This window comes from Saimiri boliviensis, chromosome 3 (assembly GCF_048565385.1).
Source record: "Saimiri boliviensis isolate mSaiBol1 chromosome 3, mSaiBol1.pri, whole genome shotgun sequence".
NCBI classification, from domain to species: Eukaryota; Metazoa; Chordata; class Mammalia; order Primates; family Cebidae; genus Saimiri; species Saimiri boliviensis.
In genome coordinates this window covers 135,956,144-135,977,434 of record NC_133451.1, presented here as the reverse complement: position 1 = coordinate 135,977,434, position 21,291 = coordinate 135,956,144, and the positions used below count along the sequence as shown (strand labels likewise).

Genomic DNA, 21,291 nt, shown 5'->3' with positions numbered 1-21,291 from the left:
TATAGAATTCAGGGGCCATTGAGCCAGCACTGAAATGTCCACGTTCTCTCTAATGTTCTTTTTCATCTTCAAAATCTCAAGGCCGAAAAATCTCCACACTGGCAGAACTGCTGCAGAGCAAGACTCAGATAACCCATCCTTGTTAATAGGACTCATTAATATTTGCCCATTTCTCACTAATACGACTCATGCTAAAATGGGCCATTAATAATACTCCCTGAAAAGCGAATTGAAAGGCAACTACATTTTAGATTATATATGCACACATGTGCAACAATCCCTCAGGGCTTTTAAAGGTAGAGAGAGAAAATATTTCCACTTGCAAATGGCAGAAGGGGCTCTGTTCCAACATTTGAAAAGTAATTCATGTTGAAAACTAGGGCCAGACTTGGAAAATTGCTACAAAGAATCAGTTTTTTTTTGGGAAAGGTATCACACTGAAAAAAACCAACTATAGCAATCCATATGGGGTATCTTTGTGTTTCTTCCCTTACGATTTTAAGGCTTAAATGTTGGAGTAAAGGCTCTTATTACTTTTGAGATGCATTTGGTCCAGGTTTTATGCTCAGGATTGAATAAGTGGAAGCTTTCCAGATTAAACAGAATTGAATCATAGGTACTGCACACTGAAGTATGACTGGCTAAATTAAGTGGGCTTTAGGCAAAAGACAGATGGTTTAACCATCTCATAATGCTAGGGCTTTGAACTGACTGGGTACATAGTGATGACATTATTAAATTTATACTGTACTATAAAATAAAGATAAATGATGCCCTTTTTTGTATTTAGGAATAATTAGAATACTGATTATTGGCTAACCTAAGCCTAATTTTGGTATCCACAGCAAAAGTAGTATCCAAACATATTCAGGTAGCAAAGGTTGATTTGTTTAGGGGTCTCTATGTCAGCATTTTTCAGCACCTTGAGGCTTTCCTTAATGGTTACTGGAGTTCCCATGGAATGCTGGTTTCCAGGCCTAGGCTCTCTGGTACCTGTCATCTGAAGATCCCTTAGCCAATGGATAGCTATTTGGGATAGAACCCATTGGTAGAGGAGCCAAATGGTCCAAGAACAAAGGTCCAAATTTTGCTCCCTGCTTTTGTAATCCAAGGTGTCTTGCTGCCTGTGGCCATATCTTCTTCTGAAGACTGAAGCTGCGAAGAAGGCTTGGTTTCCTCCCTTGGCTGCCCACAAGACTGCTATTGCCACAGGTAGGTTCCTAGGATTATTTCTAGGCAAAGTACACTGTGTATTTCTTTGTCTGCTAAGATTCAGACCTGTGGCTCCACCTGGCTAGTCTTAAGTTCTCCCCTGCACCTGTTAACTTCACTCTTTTTCTCACCTCCAAAATCCTTCTTTCCCTGGTCATTCTTGGCTATCTGCTCACATACGACTTCAACCTATTTCCCCACTAGCACCCTGCTCAGATGCTGCTGCCTTCCTGTCTATGTAGCATTAAGAGTCCTCTTTAAAAATTACTGGAGGAGGAGGAGGTTCACCTTAATTAGCAGTTCATTAATCAGCAGGGACAAACAGAGAGACTCAAAAAGAAAGACTGGGCTAAAGGATAGAGGACTGGGGTTTGGGGATGGAAGGTTACCAAGATGGAGGAGATGGGGACAGAAGGGGGAGAGGGAGGAAAGAAGGAGGCTTGATGAAGGCCAAACGATTTCTTTTAAAAAGGATACACATGATTACAGGAAAGCTGGTAGGTGTTTTCAATGAGCCCATCTTCATCAAGCTCCACAATAATCTTCTGCCCACAGACTGCACAGATGTTGTCTGATAAGCTCCTTGTAGGCATCCCGCTGACACTGTAGAACTATCAGAGGAAATGGACAGAGCATGGTTGGAAAGGAGAGCACATGCCACTCTCGGAATGCAGGAAACCACTGCCAGGCACTGGGACAGGCACTGCTTCTAAGCTGGTTTAGAATGAGAGACCCCTTTTCCTGTAGGAAGAATGCTACAGAGGTGTTAAGGTTTCTGGGAAAAACCCACTGAATTCCAAATAGACCCAAAGCACACTGCCAATTATAAGCTCTCATCTAACTTCCACACTTAGGAATCCTTTCATAGGAATCGTTTTTATCCTTTGACTTTATCCATAGATTGGCCCTTCCCTTTATTCTCCTGAAGGTTCTGATTCAGATCTCTGGAGTACACCTAGGCATCTCTCTGTCATTTAAATCCCCATGTTTTTATTGGGTGCATGCTGAGTGATCACCATTGGAAGGCAATGTATTTGGAATTTTACCTTAGGATATCTGCATCTTCCAGTACTGTGGATAAGCATTGGTTCTCAACACTGGCAGCATATTAGAATCTCTAGGAAGCTATTTTTTTTTTAAAAAAGATTATTTTATAATAGTTTTAGATTTAAAGAAAAGATATAAAAATAGTACAGAGATTGGCTATATACCACATACCCAGTTTCCCTATTATTATTATTAGATTGATTTTAAGGAATTGGCCCATACATTTGTGGGCAAGTCAGAAACTTGCAGGGCAGGTGGGCAGGCCAGGAGGCTGGAAACTCTGGTAGGATTGATGTTGCAGTCTTGAGGCAGAATTCCTTTTTCTCTAGGAAACCTCGGTTTTTTCTTTTAAGGTCTTCAACTGATTGGCTGAGGTCTACATAGACTATTAAGGGTAATCTCCTTCATGTAAAGTCAATTGATTATATATATTAATCATATCTGCAAAATACCTTCACAGTAACATTTCATCTAGTGTTTTTAGCAAACAACTGGGTGTCATAGCCTGGGCAAATTGACTCTCAGATTTAATCATCATAACCTCCTGAGGGAGGGAGAATCTCTATAAATTATGTGGAATTCTTCTGCACAGATTTGACTATTCCACTTATTTATTCAATCATTTATTGATATCAATGTGGACTCATGGATATTTATTTTATGCTTTGGGTTATAACCCAATACTACTACTATTACTATTTTCTTGCTCAAATTCCAGCTTTGGCCATTGGGAGCTCTTTCAGTTGGCTCCTGTGTCTCTTTGACATATTCCCAATCATTGTGGAGTTATTTTGTTTTTAGCACTTTCTTGCTTTTGGTCACTATGAGATGCTCCAGGCTTATATTGTATATTCCTTGCCTGGACCTATATTCAGCCATTTCTTCAAGGAGCCCAGTTTGTTTCATTGTAGAATAATATTCGAAAACAAGATCTGGACACTAGGTATGCTCATTATTGCTGGGGTGTCATTGCCCCAGCACCTCTTAGCTGACAGAGCAAGGAATTTATCTGTACACACACACACACACACACACACACACACACACAGATACACACACACACACACACACACATACACATATCTGTAAATATTTCATGTATCCATGTATATATATATATATATATATATATATATATATATATATATTTAGCTAAACAATTACAGAATACATGTATGGTGGTATCAACATTACTAGCCCATAGCCTTGACAGCAACAGTTTAACTAGAGTACAGTGCTTATGACAGTTTCTTTTGTTTTTGGTCCTATGATCTCCATTCAATTCAAAGTTATTTAGGTTAGCACCTTTTTTCCCCACCCCTTTCAATGAGGTTATTTCATACATTTGTAATATGGTTAGATTCTTTTGGTATGATCTGAATTCTATCCTTGGATTCTCTGTCTTCCTAAATTATTTTTAAAGTTTGCATACATTTAAGGTTCACACTTTCTATGGATTTTGACGAATATATAATGTTATGTATCCACCATTATTGTATCACACAGAAGAGTTTCACCACTCTACATTTCCTGTGCTTTATCTGTTCAATCATGCTCTTTCCCTAAAGCCTTGGTAACCATGGATCTGTCTAGCAACTCTATAGCTGTGCCTTTTCTAAAATCATATAAATGCAGTGATACAGGATGGAGCCTTTTCAGACTGGCTTCTCTCACTCAGCAATATGCATTTAAGATTCACCCCCCTGGTATTCAAACCTTATTCAAATAAGGCAAACACCAACATGTATCCAAACCAGCTGTTTTTGTACCTCACTTCCAATTTCTGTATGTCACTTCTCTTTTCTTGTCTATAAATTTATTCTGACCACAAGGCATCCCTGGAGTCTCTGTGAATCTGCTGTGATTCTGGGGACTGCCTGATTTGTGAATCATTCATTGCTCTATTAAAGTCCTTTAAATTAAAAAAAAAAAGATTCGCCCCATGGTTTTGGTGGCTCAATAGCTCATTCCTTTTCCTAAGGAGTTCTCTCTCTCTCTCTCTCTCTTTTTTTTTTTTCTTTTTAAAGCAAAGCAGATGCATTGGCTCTACTCCCAGAGATTCTGACTGACTTGCTCTGGTGTGGGGCTTAGGCACTGATATGGGAATGGAGATTGTATCTCCTTACCTCAGTCCCAAGCCCATGCACAGGTGTCTGTGCATACACACATACAAACACACACCCCTTATTAATCCAAGTCACCGGTGACTGTACCAAAGGCTTGAAGCAGTGGTTTGTATAGATTTGATAGCTGGAATAAACAGACAGGATGACAAGATGTTAAGGACTGGTCGGGCTGGATCAGGTGAGAAGTTTCCCAAAAGCTGGTGCTTAAAGACTTGGTTGTCTTGCCAGGCGAGGTCTCTTCTTCCTGGTCCACTTGAAAACAGCCACATATAATTCTAATTATCCTTTTCTGTCCATAAACACAAGAGGCCTTGGGAATTTTCCAAGGGGTATAACTTCTGTTTTTTTTGTTGGGGAAACTGGGAATAAAAATGCTCCTTCCTGTGCTCACCTTAAACCTTATAAGAAAGGCAGTTGTATTGTTCCAGCATTTCACCACAGAATTTGGGCTGCAGGCTTTAGGGAATGAGTAAGATAGACCCTACGGTGGAGCGAAGGACAAACGTGGTGGGGAGGAAATCAAGGTCATAGCCACTTAGGTCCTGCTCCAGAAATGGAGACAACAGTCCAAAAGTTCACCCTTTTCTTGATACTTACACTGTTTTTTCTTTTTCTCTTTTCTTTCTTTCTTTCTTTTCCTTCTCTTCTCTTCTCTTCTCTCCTCTCCTCTCCTCTCTTCTCTTCTCTTCTCTCTCCTCTCCTCTTCCTTCTCTTCCTCCCCTCCCCTCCCCTTCCCTCCCCTTCCCTTCCCCCCCTCCCCTCCCCTTCCCTCCCCTTCCCTTCCCTTCCCTCCCCTCCTCTCTCTCTTTCTTCTTTCTTTTTTCGAGACAGGGTCTCGCTCTGTCATCCAGGCTGGAGTGTAGTGGCACAATCTCGGCTCACTGCAACCTCCACCTCCCAGGTTCAAGTGGTTCTTCTGCCTCAGCCTCCTGAGTAGCTGGGATTACAGTCATGTGCCACCATGCCTGGCTAATTTTTGTATTTTTAGTAGAGACAGGGTTTCACCATGTTGGTCAGGCTGGTCTCAAACTCCTAACCTTATGATCCTACTGCCTCAGCCTCCCAAAGTTCTAGGATTACAGACATGAGCCACCACGTCCAGCCTTCTTCTTTTTTAAATTTAATTTAATTTAAAGTTCTGGAACACATGTGTAGGTTTGTTACATAGGTAAATGTGTGCCATGGTGGTTTGCTACATCTATCAACCCATCAGCTAGGTATTAAGACCCACATGCATTAGCTATTAGTCTTATTTATTTATTTATTTATTGTATTTTTAGTAGAGATGGGGTTTCTCTATGTTGGCCAGGCTGGTCTCGAACTCCTGACCTTGTGATCCACCCACCTTGGTCTCCTAAAGTGCTGGGATTACAGGCATAAGCCACCATGCCCAGCCAGCCATTGGCTCTTAATACCTGGCTCTCCCTCTCCCTCTCCCAACAGGCCCCAGTGTGCGTTGTTCCCCTCCCTGTGTCCATGTGTTCTCATTGTTCAGCTCCTATGTACAAGTGAGAACAGGCAGTGTTTGGTTTTCTGTTCCTGTGTTAGTTTGCTGAGGATATGGCTTCCAGTTCCATCCATGTCCTTGAAAAGGACATGATTTCATCCCTTTTTATGGCTGCATAGTATTCCATGGTGTATATATACCACACTGTCTTTATCCAGTCTAACACTGATGGGCATTTGGGTTGTTTCCATGTCTTTGCTTTATAGTGGTTTTGTATGTCACATCTGTCAGTGTACCAAGAGAAACAGAGGACAGAGATGTGGAATTCTTGAAACTAAGCCATCCCTAGAGCCCTTAGTTTGTAAGTTTTTAAGAGATATGCTTGAGTCAGACACAGATAAATGCCCCTGATACCAGAATCAGGAATACATCTAACTAGAAATTACGTCCATTCTGAATTTTAATCTTAAAATAATTCAAAAAAAGAAAAGAAAAACAACTGTCAGGGAATAAAAATATTCTAGGTAACGATATAGAGTCGGAATATATCTAGCACACTTTTTGTATCTTCCACTTCTTCAGATGCTATATAATGTAACTGGTATTTGTGGTAAGTATTACCCAGAGGCACTGTTGATTCTGAACTGTTTTATGCAGTATCAAATATAGTTTTTATTTGCATAAGGCAGGGTTTCAGACAGAGCTAAAAGGTTATAATTTTTATTAATGTTTTACTAATCCTTAAATGTTGGCAATTGGAGTATGCTAGATACAATAACACAAATAATTCACATATTTCATTTTAACAAATGCCTTATTTCACAAGCAGTCTATATGCATAAGACGTGTATTTTCCAATTAATCAACAAAGAATGTTTTTGATGCAAGGAGAATCCAGGGAGCAATGGGCTAGGTGAACCAAAATAGTTCCAAAGGGAATGATAATCAGTATATGGAGAAAGACTTATTTATTTCTAATGCAGACACATAAGATGAGACCATTTCTCCATGTGTCGTAAATGGTTTCAGAGAATGAAAGCAACACTTACCCCTATGGTGGAAGCCATGTAGTCTGAGCAGATCTCGGCAAAGTCTCTCCCCATTACTCCATAGTAGAGGCCATAGAACAAAGACACAATGCCAAAATCCATGGAATCTCTAGCTTTGATTCTATTGAAAACAGCAATATAAGGAAATAAGAATGTGGCATATTTCTAAACAGCTGGAGTTTGGAAAATATTTCCTGTGATAGCATCTAAGAGAACCTTGTGGTAATTTTTTTTCCATTTATTTGTTTGATTTTTATTTTCTTAAATAAAAGAATTTAAAATTCTCTAAAAATCCCTCAAATTGTAGCACTCAGTGCCAACTGGAGAAGGAATTCTTGAGATAGCCTTCAAGCGCTTCTGAGGACCGCAGTGCCTAGACAAGTTCACTCAGACCAGTGGTTTCAGGCTCAGCTTCAGGTAGACCTCAGCAGCTTATAACAGTTTCCATCTCCAGGCCACACCCCAGTAACTCCAATGGGCAGCTAACATTAAGAACCACTAGAGCAAAAGTTCTCAGCCCTAAACATAGATTAGAATCACCTGGGAAGATTTAAAAGCTCATTGACACATGGGCCCACCACCAAGGACTGGAGTTTAGTTTGATCTGGGGTGGGGTCTGGACAGTGTTATTATTATTATTATTATTATTATTATTTTTTTAGACAGAATCTTACTCCATCACCAGGCGCCAGGCTGGAGTGCAGTGGCGCGATCTTGGCTCACTGAAACCTCTGGACAGCGGTATTTTTAAAGAGTTTGTCAAGTGATTGATTCTTTTTCTTTTTTCTTTTTTTTTTTTTGTGATTGATTCTTTAATACAGCAAGGATTGAGTATGTCTGCTGTAGAACTTAGATTTTATAAAATGCTTTCCACTGATCTTTCCTAACAAGTGCATGAGATAGATATTATCACCCCGACTTTGCATGTGAAAACATGGAGACTTAGAAAACATTATTTGCTTGATGCGGCAATTGGTACCTCACAAAGCCACAAAGCAAGCTCACATTTTGAAGCCCTTGGTTACCATGCCAGAGTTGCTATGTATTAACTGAAAAAAACTTTTTGCAAGTTGAATCATATTTCAATTACACCAGGATTCTTTATGATCATCCCCCTGCCCAGTTTTTTTTTTTTTTTTCCTTAAGGGAAAGGTCTCTTTTAAAAGTGAATGATTTGCCCTAAATTTAATTTATGAATCTAAATAATTGCATATTTGGTTTGCTCTATCTATAAAACAATCTCAAATATCAGTGGTGAGCCTTGGTTTCTGACTGATTCAGGAAAGGGAGGAAAGTGTGGACAAGAGTTGGGTAGTTTGTCTCTGTTTTCTGCTCATTGTAGGAAGAAATGGTAAAGGTGGACAGCTTTGTAGATTTAGAAGATACAGATTTTTTGGTGATATGAACTGAGACTTCCAACATAGGTGGTAGCTGCCTCCTTTCAGGATTTGTCTGGGTATATCTGAGAATGTGGACAGTGGGCTAAATGAGCAGTATCTTCCCTTCATGTCCAGGAAGTATTTATAATTTTATTGATTAAAAAGTACAGTAACACACTTGTGGCTAACTAGGAACAAAGCTTAATACAATAATAATCTTCAAGTAGTGAAACAAAATAGTTCCTTTTCTAAAGGGTTAAGTTCTTGGTATGCCTTACTGTAGGAAAATTCATGAATAAGGATCGTGAAATCTTATGAGGTAGTAGTCTTGGAACAGCTGTAATTCCCAGTGATTTCATAAAAATCCTTATGAGTATTTTACATTCACCAAAATAAACCAGTATAGACAGTATGGTAAAATAGACATTACAGTGTCTTTCTATTTCCTAACCTAGCAATATAGATCTGTACAGTTACTTTCCACCCCTTTCCTGCTAGAAAATATTAGCTACTCCCATTCTGAAAGTTTTATAAAATGCTTATAAAATCAGATTGCTATGCTGCCATAGGAAGAGCCCTTTCCCTGAGGGCTGACTCTCCATCCAATTGCCTTTCTTATTTTCTGATTAAAGGGTTGATGATCTCTGCTTTTCAGTTTCTGTTGTGGTCCCGGAAGTTTGGAGTAACTTCGATGTGAGAGCTATTCTGGGGAATTTGTATTTGAGCTGCTTTCTATAGCTGTACGTGTGGTATGTCTACAGTCCCCTTTCCAGGACACAGGCTGGTTACTCAGCCTCGGTTGTGCCTGTGAGAATGCCATTGACGGCATGTCTCAGCAACCACCTTAAGTGGGAGCGTAGCTCTTCGTCAAAGATGTGATTATCTCAGCTTACTTTATTTCTCCCCAGACTTTCTTGCTCTTTTACACCTTTCTCTTTCAATTTCTTTTTTAAAACTCCCCTCTATTAAACAATAGATATTGACATGTTTTCTATCCTTCAAATCTTTTTTATTTATTTGGTTTCCCAGCTTATATATTTTTTCCAATTAAAATTTTTGTTGAGACGAGGTCTGGCCATGTTGCCCAGGCTGGTCTTGAACTCCTGGCCTCAAGCAATCCTCCCACTTCTGCCTTCCAAGTAGCTGGGATTATAGGCATGAGCCACGGTACCCAGTCTCTTGCAATTTCTAAGCACTCACTTTTCCTCCTTTTCCAACTATCCCCAATACAAGGCGTTTCATGAATATCAGAAACCAAATTCAAGAGAGCCATGCTGTCCAATGGAAATACAACCACAAATATAATGTTAAATTTTCTGGTAGATGCATTTAAAAATTTAGAAAAACAGATGAAATTAATCCCATCAATATATTTAAATACTGTCATTTCAAAATGTAATTGATATAAAAATGTTTTTTATGTAAGTCTTTGAAATTCAGTATGTATTTTATACTTTTAGGTGTACAGTAGTCACATGAGCTAGTGGCTACTATATTGGACAACATAATTCTAGAGATTTTAGATAAGAAGATAGATATAAAAGGAGATCTAGGCACCTGAGAACTATGTAGAAGAGAAATATAGTTCAGTAAGAATCATTGTAGCACATTTGTAGGTCTACTGTTAATCAATAGTAATCTTTTAAATTGGCAGACCAAATATAAATCTCCTTAAAGGTCCTAATTTAAAAAAATTATTTTGTAGGGTGATCCTTTCTTCCCTTTCTATTGCTTTTCCACAGACTCAACTCTGTGTGGATAACTACTATAAAACCTGGTGCGTGGAAAATCGTAGTGCCGAATGCTTCCGGATTGAGAGAACATGACCGGGTGAGTGCTCCAAGCAACTGCTTGGAGATATTAATGTCTTAATTGGAGATACTTACTTGAAAAACAGATTGAATCCACACATTGTAAACATGATCACCAAGTAGCCCACAACACCAAATGCATAGCTGAGTTTGTAGATCAGAAGAAACCATTTGTAGACCAATCTGTGGAGTGAAAAATGGGGAAAAAAGACAGAACATGATAATATTATAAAATATTTTGTCTCTTTCAAAGTCTTATAAATCAGTTTTTAGTTTCTAAAATTATATTTATAACACACAGAACACAGATGTATATAGCAATAAGCATTCTATGAATAGTGCTATCATGCGCACGTGTTTCTGTGTATATGCATATGTGAATTCTTTTTAAATTTGTCTGCGTCCCTCACATGCTTCACTTAAAAATAGCCCTCAGGAAAGGTTAATCTTTCTGCACCCCTGCCTCCCCACACTGTCCCCTTCTCATTTGGTCTTAGGGTTAACCTGGAGTGGTTTTAGCAGGAGTGTCTTAGAGGTGAACAAAATGTGGGATGAAAAGTCAAAGGGGAGTCCAGACCTTCTTACCCGGGAGTTTTTCTTCTCTTCGTTCTGCTGCCTCTCCCCGGCTCCACCGCCCAAGGACAGATATCATCAGCAGTGGGCTCAGCACTCATCCCATTTCTCCTCCACCCAAAGAGCCCTCCCGTAGCCCAGGGCATGAAATGACAAGAGCCCCAGCCTCTTTCCTTTCCTTCCACGGCCTTTCCTTCTTCCCAAGGGTCTAAGTGGAGAAGGAAAAGGATGAGGATGGAGGGTGAGTGGAGAGAATCTAGAAGGAAGCTCTCCCCTCTGCTGGTTTCCTTCTTCACTGACAGTAAAGGGGCTTAGAAAAAAACTACAAGAAGGACCATGTGACAGCTTCATGTCTAGGAGGATGGGGGAAGAGGTTGGGAGCCCAGTTCCATTGCTGGTGGGCCACAGCAGAGGAGCTATGCCCATTGGTATAAGAGGTGGTGGATGGAAAAGCTGGGGGCTTATCTTTGTTGCTGAAAGAAAATGAAGAGGTGGCTGGAATGCTGCTTACAAGGGTGTGCAATGGCAGAAGGCCCTGTTTGCCTCACAACCCTTTCTCTGCACATCTTCTTGGAGTCTTTTTCCTGCCTGTCACCCCAAACTACATTGAGAATCTTGCTCCAGAGATTTAGCCCCACCCTCTTGCCCCCTATCCCTGAGCCCTATCGCCAACTCTCTCACCTTCCCCAGATCACTCCCTGTTGGAGTCATGGTATTAAATGCTTAAGATCCGTGATATTACTAGCATAAGATTTAATATGATTTTAATAGGTACTCTATTTCATTGAGTTCCAGTCAGAAGGGACCTTCTGAACATTATGGTTTAACTGGGTTGTGGGCTAGCCCGTGAAATGAGTTGCCATATACATCACTTCTATAGTGAAATGCTCTCTGCACTTTAAGCAACTGATATTAAGGGACCATCTGTGCTGCCACCTCCTCCACACAGGTGTGATCTTGCCCCTTGGGGGAGTAGGCAGGGGTGAGCTACATTGACACAGAAATGTGCATGGACTGCATTGTCTTAAATTGGCTTAAATTACCGTGAGGCTGTGTGGCCTCGAAAGGAAGCCAGAGAAGGCTTTTGGGGTCTTTCTGCCACAGTGGCTCTTAAGCCATGAGTTCTTTTCATTTGTCAGTGCTAGCAGCTTAGATCATTGCTCAGGGCAGCTAGATCAAGGTGAAAGTTTATTTTGCTAAAAGTGGTAATGGTGGAGAAACAGGCAAGCTCTGAGAAGGTCCTCTCTATTGGGCCCCCAGCACCTGCCAGTACCAGAATATGGTTCCTTAAACTGCATACAGACTTGGTGACCCCATCTCCCTGCCTTAAGGGACCTCTCTCAAACTTCTGTCAGCATTAGAGATGCTCCAGGACTAATAACCTTTACATTGCAGGGTTTCTCTGTGCAAAGCAGTTTGTTGAATTAATTAAGCCTTAGCATGCTTTTGGGAGCAGAAGCTTTGCTGTCAAGTAGTTCTTTGGTCTGATCCAGGACTTTGCTGCTTACTGCCCATGGGACTTGGGTTAATTTACTTGGCATTTCTTCCTACGATGGCCTCATTTATAATGTGAGGATGACAACACTAGCTCCTAAGGTTGTTCTGAAGATTGTGTGAGCTAATGTATTGATGTTTATTGACTTGGCACATTAAATGCTCAATATGTCATATTGTTACGGATGTATTCGATTTTCCAAATCTCAAGCTCCCTTTCTGCCATTTTCTTGCTTATTGGGGGTAACTGTTTTCAGGAACAGTAGAGTCCAGAACTTCCTTCCTACCAAGATTTACACTGTAAGGCAGATAAGCCAGATAGGAGACTGTGCAGCTGTTTCAGAGCAGCCTCCAAAAGGAAAGCTGGCCTTGGGCCGGATTTCCTCCAAAAAGAAAGCTGATCAAGCCCAGCTCTCTGTGGCTAGTGTGTGGCTTGTGGCCTCTTTTTTTTTTTTTTTTTTTTTTTTAAGGTGGAATCTTGCTCTGTTGCCCAGGCTGGAATGCAATGGCACGATCTTGGCTCACAGCAACCTCTGCTGCCGGGTTCAAGTGATGCTGCTGTGTCAGCCTCCCGAGTAGCTGGGATTACAGGCACTCATCATCATGCCCGACTAATTTTTGTATTTTTAGTAGAGATGGGGCTTCACCATGTTGGCCAGGCTGGTCTCAAACTCCTGACCTCAGGCTTCCCTGATCCAACCACCTCGGCCTCCCAAAGTGCTGGGATTACAGGCACGAGCCACCACATGTGTGGCTTGTTTCTGAGTTTGGTCTTCACTACTTGCCAGACAAACCAACTGTAGTTGAGAGGAAACTCACTTCCCCTTCTCTGGGTACTCTAACCTGAAATAAGAGCTTGATGTGCTCTCAAAGAGGAACAGCAGGCTTTAAACTGCTGGTGCTGGAGACTACTACTCTTGGGTCTGCCTTCTACAGCAATGCTGATTTCTTCACCCAGCTCCCCTAGCCTGTAATGAAATCCTCTCCTTCCAAATGGAAGATAGCTAAAATGTGACTCACCTGTAATACAATAATTAAGCAAAGATCCATGATGATTCTGGGGCCTATTATTGCCTCTTATGTATGGTAGCTCTATCCTGACTACTCATCTAGAAGAGGGCCTACTTCACCTTGCTCACTGTTGTCTTTTCAAATGGCAGCTGAGTTTGCTTTACAGTGTCAGTGAAGCCTCCTGGCTCTTAGACTATCCTGCAGGGCTTGGAGTTGTGGAGGCAGGAAGATGCTGAGAGGACATGCTTTGGGCATGGGAAAGACAGCATGGCACCCTTGCCAGTGGATATATGCAAGGCATAAAGGGTAATGAGGCAGCTTTGGGTATTTCTTATAATAAAATTCCTCTGCATTGCGTGAACTGATGTGTGCAAAAACACTGCCTTTAGGTAGGGTAATTCATTATACAGTGGAAAGGCGACCCATTCTTACAGAAATATAATATAGATTATATCCAGGGGATGAAAACAAGCACATTTGGAATCATCCCAAACTCAGAGCACTTTCACAAATCTTAAATAACAGAATATTTTCTAAGAAGGAGAAAGGTACCATATGCTCACTTTGCTGACTGGTAAGCCAGACACTACAAGGGCTGTCCAAGACTCCAAACTGGCCAGTGTATAAGGTCTCCTACCACCACCCCAAACCTCTTCCCAAAGCAGAACTAAACTAAAATAGTCAACATGAATTCAGTATTTGGATTTCCATTTTTATCATCACATTTATTTATCTGATTTCTCACTGGATTCCTTCCCCAAACTTGAAGGAAAAGTTGACATGCCTGTTTCCTACATTTTTAGAGGATGAAAACAAATGTCTAAATACTCATATAAGTATTTCACTGGAGTTTATAATTTATTCTCCCAAAAGGTCAAACTTAGCATTGTTTTATTGCTATTTTAAATTTTACACATTTTATCTCATTCCAATTTTATGTTGATGAGGTTTGATTTTACACATAGAACAGAGAGGGCGAAAGCAAGCCTGTGGGTGCAGTATGTGATAAGCACTCTGGAAAGATTTGTGAATGATACAATGGAGTTATACAAATCTTCAGAGGCTGACAATGGTAATTAAAGTGACCACTGGACTATTAAAGCATCATTTGTTAATAGAATAATAAGTTGTCCATGACTTATGATTTATTATATATTTTCAGGTTGAAACACAACTTTCAACTCTTGCTCTATTTTAAAATGTGTGACACAACTTACAGTGGAATGAAGTAAATACTTGCTGAGCTAAAAATAAGCATGCAAAAATGCTCTAGAAATTTTAAACAATAGTTTCACTTCTCTTTTTTCTGTTTTTCACTAGCTAATATTTGAAGTAATAAATTTTACATGCATATCTGAATCACCATTAAATAATGAAGGCAAATGAACAGTAGTGTAGCTAATTTCTCAATGGTTTTGCTACCAAAGGTAAAAGATAACGTAACAGAAGTGTAATCTCCCCCCAACTCAGGAAAATGGCAATCAAATATGCTTTTTAATATATAAAATAAAGGGGATCCTGGGGAAGGAATGTATGGAATACATACCGTGGTGTCCTCCCAGAGAGGGGTTTTCGGGTAGCTCTGAAGAGGATGTAACTGGTAATAACGGAGAACATCCCCCACATAGACAGAAACCGCCACCAGTATAGTTTTATCGTGAAATATAAGGGGACAACCCACATCTGCAACAGGGTCACCAGCTGTGAGAGAAATGAACAGAAGTGTCTTTCAATGATCAAGTGCCTGAATGGCGTCTCCATTATTAAATGAGTCCGAAGCATCTCTGGGAGAACCACCTTCACCATCATGTTTGTACCATGCAACTGGTTCACCATCAAACTGTCAGCTTCCCCAGACAGGCCAGGCTCTGGAGAGTATGGGCACAATTATCTGAAAATTCAAATAGGAAGCAATCCAAAATGCCCGCCTTCCGTCACTTCCTTTCATCTGACTATTTTAGATGAAAAGTCTTTGGGGCCTCCACAGTGATGTGATTTTGGACAAGAGAGCCTCACTTCAGTTGTGTAATTGGCGGTACCGATAATTGCACTGCTTCCCTGCGCTGACTGAGGTGGGGATCAAATGAGATCAGGAATGGAAAGCACTCTGAAAACCGCATTGCTCTACACAGAGCCCAGGGGCTTTGTTACTTTCATGTGCCCATGTGAAAGTGACAGCAATGTCAAAGGAGGAAGTGGAGGTCAGAGTTTCAGAGCAGTCCCAGGGCCTCAGCAAGGTTTCCTGTTCCTTTGGTGCATAAACCCTTTGTGGCCTATGCCATTGACCTGAGTCCAAGGAGCCTTCCGAGGGCCCTTTAATCTGGTCCCTTTCCCATAGGTCAGGGAGCAGGGTAGAGTGAACTGACTGTCTGTGGGTCACTGAAGTGATATGGCTACCATAGCCACACTCCTACTCTTTGAAGCAGGCCTAATACCAGCTAGTCATCCCTCTTGGGAAAAGCAGACAGCCTTAATCAATAGCAATATCCTTTGGTCTTTTATGTTTTCCTGAATTCAGACTAACCGCCTATTATTTGATTGGCATGAATATAAAGGGAGTGGCAAAGAGGTTTTTGTCTCAAGGGTGGACGTTAACTAATTTTTAGTGGCACTCTGCAGTGCTCTGTTGAGGATTCTGAGCTGGATCCTGGTTTAGTGGTAGAGTCTTATGATCAATTAATGAAGTCTGCCAGCAGTGTGGGAAGAGTGGTTAGAGCTCGCTTATTGCATATTCATCATCCTGAGTATTAAAAAGGCTGCTGCCGTTTATTTTCTTTACCTTCTCAATCTTTGCAACAGAAAAGGGAGGCTTGGAACAAAAGAGTTACATTGTTGGATCCTTTAAATACGTCTTGGTAATAGTCTAAGGTCAATAACCAAAGCTCTTGGACAGGACTTTAAGATATAATTGAGAAAGGTGGGCTGGGTGCAGTGACTCACACCTGAAATCCCAGCACTTTGGGAGGCCAAGGCGGGCGGATCATGAGGTCAGGAATTCAAGACCAGCCTGGCCAACATAGTGAAATTCCCTCTCTACTAAAAATACAAAAAAAATTAGCTGGATGTGGTGGCGGGAGCCTGTAATCCCAGCTACTCGGGAGGCTGAGGCAGGAGAATCACTTGAACCTGAGAGGCAGAGGTTGCAGTAAGCCAAGATCGTGCCACTACATTCCAGCTCAGGCAACAGTGCTAGACTCCGTCTCAAAAAAGTTAAATAAATAAAAATAAATGAGAAGGCAAGGCAACAGCCATTCTTCTTTCAATGTCAGACAAGAAGACATTTCCCAGGCTCAACATTCTCCTTTGATTGCCTCATCCTCATAAATGATCTGAAGTCTTCTTAGAATTGCTCTGAATCTTCTTTCAGAGAACCCTAGAGTTGTTATCATCAATATACACTCGAACAAAAACACACACAGAGCAAGTCTGAGGTGAGTATCTGAGGAGTTCAGGAACAAATCCTGTAACTTACTTTTTTGTTTTTTTAACTTCAAGGAATACTTTCAGGGAAAAGAAAATATTCTTTACTCTTGCCTCCATGTATCAGAAAACTGCTTTAATTTTCCATCCTATTTTGTGGGTGTAGAAAATGAATGAGTTAGCACCTTTATGAAATTAAGATAAATACACATACACAAATAGAAAAACAGGCTTTACTTAAGGAAGTAGAATAGTTTTCAAGAGGACCTGAAACCACATGCTAAGTAACCAAGACTCAAGATGTGCTTACTTAAGCATTCAGCATGAGCAACTTTGACCCTCTGCTATTGATAGTAAGAGTGTGCAGCACAATGGCCGGGTGTGGTGGTTCATGCCTGTAATCCCAGAACTTTGGGAGGCTGGGGTGGATAGATTGCTTGAGCTTAGGACTTTGAGACCAGCCTGGGCAACATGGCCAAACCCCGTCTCTACAAAAATTAGGCAGGCATGGTGGTATGCGCCTGTAGTCCCAGCTACTTAGGAGGCTGAGGTGGGAGGACCACCTGAGCCCTTGAGGCCGAGGCTGCAGTGAGTTGAGATCATGCCATTGTACCTTAAAGGGGTGACAGAATTAGACTCTGTCTTTAAAAAAAAGTATGTTGCATCTTAACAAAAATCTCATCAGCATACTGGTCATTTATTTTCTGTAAGCTCATTCTGGAGATACTTCTCTATCATAAATTATACATTTGCTGACTTAAAAGTCCATTACTTCTGATAGTAAAAAAGAAGATGGACATGAACTGCATCTTTCAAAGTCTGATCATCTGTCATTTGCATTTTTCATCTTTCTATTTTAAGAATTTGACTAATTTTTTACATTTTCCTATAAAAATACTGAAGTTTCTTAAAATAAAAAGTTGAGTTGGTTCATTTTAATTCAGTGGAACTACTATGCCCTCATATTTTGTACTTTAGACCTAAGCCAAAATATAAGACTAATAAATTTCTTCTAATCCATGGAGTTACAATCCATGATAGTTTGGAGCTATAACTGGATTATATTTTAATAAAACAAGTTCTCTTCCTATAGATCTATAAGTATGAGTAATTTCTAGAAGACCTCGAATTTCTCTTGATACCTAGATTTAATTGATAGTGAATAACAATGTTCAACGTACAGACATGGTACTTTTAAAAATAGACTTTGGAGACCGAAGAGGAAAAGAGAGCAAAAAATCATTAGAATGTATAAAGAACGCAAATATTTTATTTCTTAACTATCTTTAAACTGTAACCCAGCACCCTATTTTCTCAACATACGAAGGGAAAGTTCAAAAATTTGCTCTGTGAATTCAATGATTACATTGGTAGTCATTTTGAAATGAGAGCCACATTTGATAGCAATTTAAAAGATTCTTTATCAATTTCCAGTGCAGTTAAAAGTTCTCCTTTTAAATATTAACTGCCATATATGAAATTAAGGAACGCTGTCCCTCATAAATAAACACATGAAATATGTGCAATCGAGGCATATACATGCAAAGAAGGAAGCCTGGCATCTGGAACACATTAATAATGCCAGAGGGGTCACCATCTGGCCATGTGCATATAAAACACATCTGCATTACTGGCAACGGGCAGCTCATGCATCTGGATCACATCACCCAGTTCTCCCCAACCACATATCAGAGCAGGAGGAATTTCCTGACGAATCAGATGCTGCCCAAAAGTACCATGGTTTTTTCGTGTTGCCATGCACATAATGAATCTGCAAAGAATTACAGATCAAGCTAAACAAAGATATCTTTCATTTATCTAATTGTACAGAATGATGAATGGGCTGTGCAATATTCAAAGAAAGAAGGAAAGAAAAAGAAAAAGGAAGGAAGGAAGGAAAGAAAGAAAGAAAGAAAGAAAGAAAGGAAAGAAAAGAAATTATGTGTGTTCATTTCCTTTGCACTGCAAATCCCAAATAATCTGTAATCATTTGTGTGTGTGGGAAGGTGGTGGGATAGTGGAGGGAGAGCAGTGGTATGCTCAGAGGTAAGCAGAAAATTACCATGAAAATAAATACCCAGGAAACAATCCTGCTTTCAGTAAAAGACAATGAAGGAGAGTGTGAATATAAAGCAAGTAAGAAGAAAGTATGAGCTGGCATGTGGTTACTTACACCTGTAATCTGAGCACTTTGGGAGGCCAAGGTGGGTGAATTACTTGAGGCCAGGAGTTTGAGACCAGCCTGAGCAACATGGTGAAACCCCATCTCTACTAAAAATACAAAAAATAGCTGGGTGAGGTGGTACAGGCCCTGAGTCCCAGCTACTTGGGTGGCTGAGGTGTGCAAGTCGCTTGAACCTGGGAAGTGGAGGTTTCAGTGAGCTGACATTATGCCACTGCACCCCAGCCTGGGCAACAGAGCAAGACTCTGTCAGAATGAGAATGAGAATGAGAATGAGAATGAGAATGAGAATGAGAATGAGAATGAGAATGAGAATGAGAAAATGAAAATGAGAATAAGAATGAGAAAAGGAGAAGGAGAAAAGAAGAAGAGGAAGGAGGAGGTATGGAAATGGAATCTTGGCATAAAAAGGTCCCTTAGAAATTCAGTTGGTTCACTTTTTAAAATCCCCACATCAATCTAGATGGCTGATGTTGCTATTTAAACTTTTAAGGAGATTCTGCAATGTTATGTACATAGGTATTTAAGTATGTATGTATTTGTATCTTGCCTCATTTTAAAAAGATTTGAGCAGACACTTGCTTTATTGGCCCAGTAATATTTTCTAGTATTTCACAGCTATTAATAGGCAGGAAGTTTGATTTAAATGGAGCAAGGCTGCAATCTGGAAAATTATTTGCACTGTATTGAGGCAAGTTAATAATGTGTCTGAAACCCAAGTTCTGGGGATGTAGTCATCAGACCTTCTAACTGATTTGTGGAACAGGAGAAAGATTCTTTTTTGGCACTCTCCTGCCTACTTGCTGCAGATATGGAAAGTGAGTGCATGTAAAAGAAGGTGGAGAGGGTGATGTTGAATGAAATTTTATTTCTAGTTAAATGCTGTTCAAGGCATTTGGAAATCATTTAACTTTGAGGCTTTGCCTACATCTACAACATATCAAGATTACCAGCTGGAAAGGGAAAAATCCAAATACCCAGATGCTTGGACTATACTGTGTTACAAATGTGACTATTTGAAAACATCCAGGTATTTAGTAGTACCTCACACAAAAGAATTTTCTACCTTCTTTCTACTTTCGACATCACATAGGAGCAGTTAATGTTATATTTCTATACTTTATTTTCTAAATAAACCATTTCCTTTGCGTTAGGTATTTATAATAAGCTGCTCTGACGTATACAGCTCCCGCAGACCGTAGAACATAATCTATCTAGATAAATTTAAAGGACCACTTCAGAAGATGGACATACTTGTTAAAAAGTTGTATCTGAGGGCTGGGTGTGGTGGCTCACACCTATAATCCCAGCACTTTGGGAGGCCGAAGCAGGTGAATCACAAGGTCAGGAGTTCGAGACCAGCCTGACCAACATGGTAAAACCCTGTCTCTATTAAAAATACAAAAAAATTAGCCGGGCGTGGTGATGCGCGCCCGTAATCCCAGCTACTTAGGAGACTAAGGCAGGAGAATTGCTTGAACGTGGGAGGCGGAGGTTGCAGTGAGCCAAGATGGCGTCACTGTACTCTAGCTTGGGCAACGCAGCAAGACTACGTCTGAAAAAAAAAAAAAAAAAAAGTTGTATCTGAAAATATTCTGAGCTTTTTGAATTAGTCCATGTCCTCTTTAAGTACATGATCTGAATTATGCATAAATAATGTGAAAATAATAATCCTTTATAATAAATAATACCTTCAGAGTAAAGAATATGCATAAATAATAATTCATTCAGTGTACAAAGCTTTTATACATATTACTATAAGTGCACTTCCTATTTTTTTCTAACTTTCACCCCTTGCTTTTCTGTAAACTCCCATTCCAACAGTAAGTAACCTGGCTCCCACTAGCTGCCGTCTATTTATTTAATTGTTCAGTTGCTGTATACATAGACAGCAGTATCGTAATTGTTAACTTGTACCCCCACGGGGACCAGTTTTATCAAGTGGAGTACTGCTTTTGTGCAGTTCCTATTGCCTTCATCTTACAGACTCTGCTCCTTTCCAAAGTTACTTAGGACGATATTTTTCCTCTCTACGCTTCAGTGAGCTTGTTTTGCATATTTTAAACGCAATTAGATCCTCTTGTCACAGTCTGCATTTCTCCCTGGTTTCCCCCCACCTCCAAATGATCTTAAAAATGTTCATATTTTAAAGTCCACTTTTTGTGCTGTACAGGTCTATGCCATTTGACAAATGCATATTATGATATCTTGTACCCACAAATGCAATATTACACAAATTAATTTTGCTACTCTAAAATTCCTGACCTATTTATTTTCCTCCCTTCTCCCCAAAACACTGATCATTTTACTGTCTCCAAAGGGTTTTCAGAATGTCATATAATTGGAATTATACAGTATGTAGCTTTTTCATACTAGTTTGTTTCACCATGACTTGTTTCACCAAGGTTCATCCATGTCTTTTCCAGACATGATAGCTTATTTCTTTTTATTATTGAATAGTATGCCATTACATGAATGTACCACAGCTTATTTATCCAGCTTTTCAATGATATCTTGCTTGCTACCAGTTTTGGGCAATT

The 21,291-nt window shown here is 40.1% G+C and overlaps 2 protein-coding genes across 6 annotated transcripts in view; one reads left to right on the top strand and one right to left on the bottom strand.

Annotated features, from left to right (window-relative positions):
* TLR2 (toll like receptor 2) overlaps window positions 1-21,291 on the top strand; it is a 274,882-nt gene that overhangs the window by 32,719 nt on the left and 220,872 nt on the right. For all 4 annotated transcript variants that reach the window (XR_012516971.1, XR_012516973.1, XR_012516974.1 and 1 more), the window contains exons 2-3: window positions 1,113-1,212; window positions 10,003-10,090. The gene's annotated coding sequence lies outside the window, so the exon portion shown is untranslated. The remainder of the gene's footprint in view (window positions 1-1,112; window positions 1,213-10,002; window positions 10,091-21,291) is intronic.
* RNF175 (ring finger protein 175) overlaps window positions 1-21,291 on the bottom strand; it is a 50,706-nt gene that overhangs the window by 3,689 nt on the left and 25,726 nt on the right. For both annotated transcript variants that reach the window (XM_039479136.2, XM_074396805.1), the window contains exons 4-7: window positions 14,696-14,850; window positions 10,147-10,254; window positions 6,882-7,002; window positions 1,690-1,823 (exon numbers count right to left, since the gene is read on the bottom strand). In XM_039479136.2, coding sequence (XP_039335070.1) covers window positions 1,690-1,823; window positions 6,882-7,002; window positions 10,147-10,254; window positions 14,696-14,850 — 518 coding nt within the window. The remainder of the gene's footprint in view (window positions 1-1,689; window positions 1,824-6,881; window positions 7,003-10,146; window positions 10,255-14,695; window positions 14,851-21,291) is intronic.